Below are 9057 nucleotides of genomic sequence, written 5' to 3'. Positions count from 1 at the left end.
ATAAAACTAACCAATTGTGAATTGTATATTTTATTGTCGCTTCTTAGTGGTGATCGGTTGGCACCACATTCTCAAAGGCGCCTGTTTATTTCGTTGCAGCAAATGGTTTTTGATGAACGTCGCCTTCATTATCCTGTCCCTCGTCTGTAGCTGCGTTTCTGCGTGGCAGATGTCTAGTGAAAACTACCTTCCAGTGATTCCTCCGATTGTGGACAAAATATCGTAAGTATAAAACATTATGCTCTAAACTAGTATCTATTGCATAATGATTAATAAAAGACTATTAAATGCTTGCCAGGCGCAACTTAATGTGCAGGATTTTTATATTATGTCGTATCATGTTGCATGCAGCAGGTGAAGACAGAAAGTGAAAATGATATTGTCTGGTGACTATGGTAAGGTGGGGCAAAATAAGTGAAACACAATTTTTACTTTATTGGTAAGTTTAATTTCTCCTTTAAAATTAAGAAAAAGAAAACAGCAGGGGGTATTCTTAGGTGTCTTGACTTTAGGCATAGTAAATATTACTTATCTGGGACAAGCGAAGCCTTAAGCAAAACTACAATATGCGAAAGTCACACAACGCCTAATTTCGCACCGATCTGTGGGGCAAAATGAGACAATGTAGTGCTGCTTAGCTCCCAAGTTCTTTGCATACCAGGCACTAACAATCTCTTATGGTGTGCATCGCACGGTCTACAGAACGTTTGGACACCGCGCACATGTTCGGAAGATCACTCATAATCTCTTTCTTCGGTTGCATAGTTTTTCTTTTTTTTTTTGGAGGGCGTTAGGGATGGGCAGTGGAACGCCGGTTTTTGGTTGCTTTCACCAACATCAGCTTTGCCTTGTGGGGAAGTGACGAATAAACATTGCTGCTCTCCGACCTGCTTGCTCTCTTTTTCCTACGTTAGGTACACAAGAATTTTTTTTTAAACTTCAAACGTCGGGGGGAAAAAGACGCACCTCTCTAGCTCAGCTGTTTTTTTGTGGAGCCGCTGCTCCTCACATTCACTGAGTCGTTTGGCTCGGCTTCGAAGCGCATCCTTTGGTACGCCAGAAAGTGTGGCTGCAGTGCTAAGGGAGTGAAGCTGTTGCTAGTCACTTTCAAGAGCTTTGTTCATTTCACTTTCGCGCTAAAAAGCACTTGTTTTTTTTCTTTAATACGTTCGGACCATCCTAAATACCGTCAGAAAAAAAAAAATCGCCCAGGAGGAACCAGGAGACTCGTTCGTTATTGACATGCGCGTCCTAGAATGACGGATTGCCGCCTTTTATACCGCGCGTATCCTCTTACTTAGATAATTTTTTTTATTAAAAACTTAACTACAGATTGCTTAACTTTTGTTCGGATAAAGCCATTGAAGCATACCAATAAAATTAAAGCCTAATTTGGCTGAATAGTGGGTGCAAACCGTGGTGCACGTTTTGAATCAAAACCTCGCGCTGAATTTCGTGCCTTTTTGGCGGGGTGCAAAAAAACGTCAACCTCATTTGTTTTTTTCGAAAAACTTTTGCCGTGAGCTGTTGTTTTACACGTGCAAAGTGTCGAAATCACGGAACCTCTCATTGAAGTTTGAACCTACTCCTGCTGCTTGTCCAGGAGATGAATGGCGCTAAACGCAAACACTTGCATTTTTCCCTGCGTCTCATTTTACCCACCTTACCTTATACTCTAATGCAAATTACCCTTTATTTCACTTAAGAAACGATAACTGCATTTCACTATAAACGGTTGAGATGCACGATGTTTGTTTCAGATAAATTAAATTTCAAGGAATCCTATGACAAAAGGAAGAACAATATTCTGTATGGTGCTGCTGTTCATATATGCTGCGTGTTTGACTGGTATATTTACCTTGCTATACTGAAAAAGTTAAATGTGGTCATAAAGTTGCAAGAAATTACGTCACAGGAGCCTAGGTCTGTTGTGGCATGCAATATGCGGGCCGCTCGCTTACGTCGCACACATGCTTATAAAATTCGTAATATGTCCGGTCTACAATTCGGCTTGTTTAACGGAGTCAAGTGAGGATCGACAGCGAGCGGAAGTTGTGAATTGCAAGTAATTAGTGAACTTGCTGTTCCTTTTGTTTCTGTTCTGAAGGCGTCGGCTCTGACGGAAAACCCAACAACTGTTTTTACAGTCCGTCAGCATAAAACCCGTCTGGCGCGCTTAAAGTTGTGAAAACAAATTAGCCTACTGCAGTGCAAACGACTTTGTTATCGTCGGCTTAACATTTCTTATACTCGTCGTAGCAGTTTGCACTGCCTCCGCTAAGCGCAATCCGTACTTGATGTCTACGTTGCCTTTCTGCAACCCTGGTGTTAAGTAGTTGAAAAAGAAAGCATTTGTCTAACCCTACTCCGCTGTTGATATTGGCAGAAGACGGTTTGAACCTACACTACATTCCAGACTTGAAATTTCATAAACATTAGCATGGCAGGTTATTTTTCTTTTTTCCGCTTTTCTCACTCTGCGTTGAAAAAGACAAGTCCCCTTCCCTCCACGCATGCATATTATTGTTTTAAAACAGAGCATTAAGCTTTCAGTTGGGCGGAGAAGTGTCGACCACATGTGTTTTGAGCCTAGTACTCACACCCGCCGAACTCGCGCAGATCTGCCATTGGAAAAACTGTACAAAGGCTTTGTTCTGCCTCTCCTTCATCCTACAGCACAACTCCAAAACTCCGACCACTCAACGGAAATAGCTTTAACCGAACGAACCAAACAAATATTTAAAGTAGCTCGATCATGCTGTCAGAAACCGGGAACCCAAAATGTTTTGAGCAAACGTACAGACGAAGTGTGTGGTTGCGCCAGCCCCGGGCTCACCAGATTCGTCCCCATCACACACAGGCAGCATGCATAACGCGCACACTTCATGCGCATGTATAGCTCGACACATTCTTTTCTCGGTCTTTGTCAACGTTATCAGGCTATACCCTATTGCAGATTAATAAAAGCAGGACAATCTCTTTCTGCGAACGCTGAACTCGCTCTTCTTTACCATAGCGAACGCCGGAAAGATGGAATGACGAGACGAGGAGGAACTCGCCTCCTATCCGGCGATCGCTCTGTTAAAGTTGAAAGGGTGGGGGAATTAGTCAGACAACCAGAGAGACTCTCGGGAGTGACCAAGAATCCCCCGATTATTGGTACAACCATAAGTATGTACTGATGAAACAGGTCACATGACTTGGTATAACAAAAAAGAAAAGAGTAGCTCGGCGCGTTTTCACGATGACACGAGAGGTTTCGCCGGAGGAGCTTGTTTTGTGTTTCTTAACTCGCAACAGATAATGGTGTAGTTCTGATTTTTTAAGTCAAATATTAGTTGCCCCCATGTTTCTGTTCTGCTCACCTTAGTCGATAGTGTCTCGCTGTGAATTATATGGTTTCAAGTTTAATCGCATGCAGGAGTATTACATTCGTGATTATTAATAATGGCCTTTATGTGTATATATGCTTTCTATAACTTCAGCCTACGTGTAACAGTCAAGTGTGGCGGTCAATGGGTAGAGTTGAGCTTTGGGTGTTCATGAATAGGAGCGCATAAACACTTTTTCTATTCAAAAGAATGCACAAACGACTTCGACAACGACTCCAAGATCTAGCATGGCATCTTTGGCATAAGTCGAAACCCCAGTGACAAATTCGTTGGCTCTTGAGGTGCTCCTTCTGAGTGTTGTTAATAGGGCAGGTAAATTTAAGGGATGAGAGTATTTTGACTTCGGGCTATTTTTTATTTTTATAAGTTACCAGAAGAGCTTCATAACCTGGATTCTCTAAAAAGACTAAAACAAGACCTGAGAAAATAGTGCTGTCAGTCGATAGGTGACTGAAAAGGACCAAGTTTTTCGCTTGTTCTCTTGTCAGGTATAATTCTATTTATTTGGTTTTGTTCAGTTGCATGCAAGTAATGCATGCTTTGTTATAACTATGTAAGAAACCTGTTGGACGCCAGGTCCCGCAGAGAAGCACATTTATGCTTTCGCGGGCCGGTTAATGTACTGTGTTGAAAAGAAACAATAAAATATTTATTTATTTATTTCACCCCATTTTTCTTTAAAAATATTATCTTCGAAAAATATGTTAATGACGTGTTCAGGAGTGTTATTTTGATTCAAGGTGCAATGTTTGTAAAATTTGCGGAAAATCCAGGGAGTCGACTTCATGTAGTGTCATGTACCCTCCAAGCACATAGAATGTTCCAAAATATCATGGTTGTTAAAGTCTCAGAAATTAGGCTTTTGCCCTTCATACTTTAGGTCCGAAAGTTGACATGTCAACAACGGTGGAGAGATTTTATAAAGAGGATTCATATTTCATGTGGCTGTTTGACGGTTGTTTCACAGATACTGTTTGTATAATAGTGCTTTTATTTGTTTTCAGAATTCTCGCAGATACGTTCAACTACGTGTATATGACGCCCTGGAATCATGGAGCATGTTTTTTTATTGGATGCGCAACATCTCAGTTTATTAATAAATATAAGGGCACCAAGATATCTAAGGTAAGGGATTTTCACAAATCTGCCCATTTGAACATTTTTGTCCAGCCGTCTGTTTGCATAAAAATCAAGCGTCCTTTAAAAAGCAATCAGCTTTTAAATTATGATTTAAACAGTGTTGCATTATATTGACATATATTGGAATTAATCATGAGTATTTTATATGGGTTTCGTAAAGGTAACTCGTACGATATACCTAAATTGTAGTTTACATTTGTTATGGAATTAAACATAGCATGATAATGTTAAAATTACAACGAGTCATATAAATATTCAAATGAAACTTCTATTATATACTTTCGACAATGTTATATGTTTATAATTTGACACGACAAATCTCACAAGGTAGCGTGTGGCTTTTCTGGTTAATTTTTTTAATATCTTTATTAAGATATTTTTTAATATATTTGAGTTAAAATGGTTGAAACAAATAAATGCACCCAAACTGGGATTAGCTCAAATAAAACATATTTTTCGTAGAAGTGAAGAATAAGGCAGCTAAAGTAGATGAATCCGCACTTTATCTACTATTGGTGAATATACAGATATTACAAAAGAGTTAACTACTAAAGTCTGAAAGGATGCATTACTATTAGGGCTGGGCAATTGATCGATTAACCTACCAATTAATCAATTAATGCTTTGATCGCGATTATTCTTTTTATCCGGCTAATCGGTAATATCTTAACCAACCAGAATAATGTAAAAAAGTAAGCGCTTTCACCAGGCTGATGTTGACGAGTACACCTGAATGAAGGGCACATTTTAGGTGAGCTTTTATCCTAAAGTCAACTGTAGGGGCGATATATGAAGTAACTCCAGACAAGTGCGGAAGGTTGCACGGGTCCCAGCCACGCCAACGCCGTGCGAGGCTCCGTTTAGCGCAGCCAGACGAATGGGAACAACCAAAGAAATTCTCGATTGTTAAAAAATTATCAATGAACCTCTCTGCCCCGTGCGTCTCAAGTAATAATCTGTGACTGTGAGTTTCTTTGAACTGACCTCAACTACACTTCCAGGTTGATTTTTAATCCAAATTGTATATTGCGCCGTTTATAACGTATTTTTCACATAAGAAAAAAAAATAACTTTTACTTTTTAAAAACAGTATGTATGTAAATGATCGAAAGCGATTAATCAAATACTTAATCGATTAAAAAGTAGGGATCAATCGGATTAAAATTTCTAATCGGCTCCCAGCCCTAATATTATGATATCTCATAAAATAAAGTGTCCAAAGCATTTGTTTTAAATTATCTCACCTGACAAGATTTTAACAGATTTATCCTTTTAAATTCCAAACTCAAAATTAAATAAAAAAAAGAAATCGAATTATTTTTGTTTATTCTCAAAAAAATTCACATTCTTTAAAATGTTATAAAAACACTTCAATATAAGCAAATATTATATTACCAATTTGACTCCAAGTCTCAACATCCGGTCACTAAAATGTAGACTGACTTGAACCCTATTTAGTTTTGCGAAATATCTAGCAATACATAAAAAGTAGGTAATGCAAAAATATATAGGTACTGTAGGAGTGGAGGCTCGGTACATCACAGTCTACATATTTATGTACCATATTTGCAGTATCCTTTTGACTAGCTTATCGAGGGGCCCTTCGCCGAATCCCAGAGTCCGTGCAGCTCGTGGTCCAGGCACCTCGTGTCCTTAGCTCGTGCCTGTCCCGTGAGCTTGGCGCCGTTCAAGCGCAGCATCGTCCCCGCTAGCTACCGCTACAATACTTAAGATTTTTTATTTTCCCTTCACTGTTTCTGTGCCAGTTCTAACAAGTGTTGGACATTATGGTGTCTAAGTAACAGTTGTCGTAGCAAAAAAAAAAAAAAAAAAAACACTGTGATCTTTACGTAGTCATTGGTAAATTGGACATTCTAACGTTGCATGTACTACACTCAAAACTTGTGAAGGGTACACTTTCGCACTAAACACTCGTAGATAGAGTTAAGTCGCCTGAAGTGAGAGCGTCCGAATAAAGGATCGAGTGACTTTCTGGCCATAAAATAAAGTGGGCGACGTGACCCTTACCAATTTGAGAACACGTAAGTCTTCCTCCAGAGCGTAATGCCACAGACCTAGTGTTTGAGGTAAAATAATTTTACGCTCCTAATGACGAATGTGTCTTGCTCAGTGAAATTTTGTGAAAAGAACAAACAAAAAACCATAGTTTCTTTCATCTTTGACGATCATCCGCTACTTTCGTGCGTTACACATATTTTGAATCATACAAACTAAGTACATAAGCTCCTATGGCACATTTGAAACGAACATAAAATTGACAGCCAAAGGAAAATCGAACCCGCGGGTCAAGTGACTGGTCGCCGGATATTATATCCACTGAGCTAAGCGCCTTTGGTGTTCGGAGGGCAAATGCGGAAAGAGCAGCTGCGAGAGAAACAGCAGTGCGGAGTGCAGCTGTCCGGACGAGGAAAATGTACGTCACATATCGTTAAAAAAAGTGCCCGGATTCACAGATGCACGATCACGCTGACAAAGACCATGGAGCACCGAATGTTTCGAGCTCCAACTTTTGTGTCTGGTTTGCGAGTTAGGCTGATGAGAGCAAGACGGGCTTAGCGCGTACCACACGCAGTGTGTGTGGTTTGCACTCAGCGCATTCTTGCTTTCCGAACTTTGTCGGTATGATGAAGCATGTGTAAATATTTCCACTGGTCGTGTCTTCTTCGTTGCCAGCAGCTCTCCCAGAAATGACTTTTGTTTGTATGCGGGTGAACTAAATGCGCTAATCTTTCCAAGAGATTCTCTTTGTTATCAAACCTGAAGTTGTGGCGAACGTCATTTTTATTAGTTTGGGAGTTCAGTTCGGAAGCGTTCATTGTCCCTACTTTGTTATAAAAAGGATTTCAAAACTACATATCGCGCAATCATTCTGCAATGGAATAATGGTGTTTAAATTGCATTCGATTTTACGATCCCTTCACTACCAGTAACTATCAACGAACAAAGCTTCTGAAAACCTTATTATTGCAGTCGATGTTCTCCTAAGACACCTTAGTTTTATAAGGCTAAAACTTAAAAAAATCATAGGTTGCTCTGCACCTTAACAAAGCGCCAGCGGATCTGCCGTTTGTGCATTTCGCAGAACCCTGTTAGAGGTCAATAAAAAAAAACGATAGAGACGTGAATTCTAATTCTGTCCACAATGACCCTTAGAAGTGGCGCTGTCGTTTTGATCATATCGTCACCATATCTACTGCGTGTCCTTGCTGCATGCGCCGATGCTGCATGCGCATCCCGTGAACATTACCAGATTCATGGGATAAAAATACGCCAGAATTCACCTCTAACTCGGACAAAATTGTGCGATGTAGCTAAACGCGCGAAAACACGAAAAACTTCTGATCAGTCGTGATGTCATACTAGGATCTTTGGGTCGCGAAGCGACTCTTCCTTGTGTGGGCAGCGTACGCAATTTCAAGTTTTGCAGGTGTGTTCTCCTGAGCTGACAGCAGTCGTTGCGTCCCTTTCTGACGTTTATGGAAATAGCAAGAGGGAGCGTGCATTGTTCGATAGGCACTAAAAATTCGTGAGAGTGTAGATTTCGAAAACACGTAATATGATGTCACGCCCCGGGAAGAAGGGGCTTCGGCGGTATTTTGAAAATTGATTTCTGCATCCTCCGTGCACCAAATTTAAAAATTATTTCTCCGTTTGTGATTCTGGAGGCTAAATCCAGACGCTTTAAATGTTTTTCGTCGCATACCAAACCACTTCAGTTTCTCTTTAATTTACATGAGCACCGTCTACTATCTGATTTCCACGTAGGTTATGCAAACGCTGCTGTGGTTCATCAGCCTCTTTTGCGGAGCGGCCTGCATTCTCCTCCGGCACCACTGGAACCCTGGAACCATCAAGACTGGCGCCACAGAGAACATTGCCTTCGCTTTCTTTGATCGTCTCATGTGGGCCGCATTCTTGGCATGGCTAACGTTTGCCTGCGCAACCGGCAGAGGAGGTAAGGTAACAATTTCGACCATCCAGGTGTTCTTGACAGCGGAATTATAGGACATCAAAGAGAGGTCTGGCACAACCTGAAAAACACAAGGAGGCCCCACTTCTTATCGGCGAATACAAACACGGCGGCCGTATCCAATTGGATTTTACCGCAGCGATTGTTCACATTCAACCTTGGTTCTGGCCACACACTTTTTGACAGAATTGAATGCGGTGGCCAGGTGTACTTTACACTACTGTGTCTCATTATCTCGAAAAGCAGCCGATAATGCCGAAAAATAAAACTGCGGAGAGGCTCAATTGCATTGTTCGCCCTTGGTGGGGCTAGCGCTATTTCAGAAAGGTGCGCTCTACTCTTTCTCCATACTGTGACAATATTTTCTGCCGACTGAATAGAGAAACTGCAGCAGTTTTGAAAACATATGGCAACAGAGCAGCATAATGAACTGCAAAACCGTTACAACGTAGAGATAAGCTAGTGCTATAAGCACAGCGCATCATGCTATATACCAGTGCTGTATCAACGTTCAGCTGCATATGATCCAAACTT

At 40.8% G+C, this 9057-nt stretch overlaps 1 protein-coding gene across 1 annotated transcript; it reads left to right on the top strand.

Annotated features, from left to right (window-relative positions):
* The first annotated feature begins 112 nt into the window (after window positions 1-112).
* LOC121837365 (O-acyltransferase like protein-like) lies at window positions 113-8558 on the top strand. Its single transcript, XM_042292973.1, has 3 exons — window positions 113-222; window positions 4397-4517; window positions 8319-8558. Exons 1-3 carry the CDS (start codon window positions 113-115, stop codon window positions 8556-8558), a joined length of 471 nt encoding a protein of 156 aa, XP_042148907.1.
* Window positions 8559-9057: the final 499 nt, after the last annotated feature.

The sequence above is a fragment of the Ixodes scapularis genome, unplaced genomic scaffold (assembly GCF_016920785.2).
Source record: "Ixodes scapularis isolate PalLabHiFi unplaced genomic scaffold, ASM1692078v2 PGA_scaffold3__209_contigs__length_174095766, whole genome shotgun sequence".
Taxonomy (NCBI): Eukaryota; Metazoa; Arthropoda; class Arachnida; order Ixodida; family Ixodidae; genus Ixodes; species Ixodes scapularis.
This window is presented reverse-complemented; position numbering and strand designations above follow the sequence as displayed.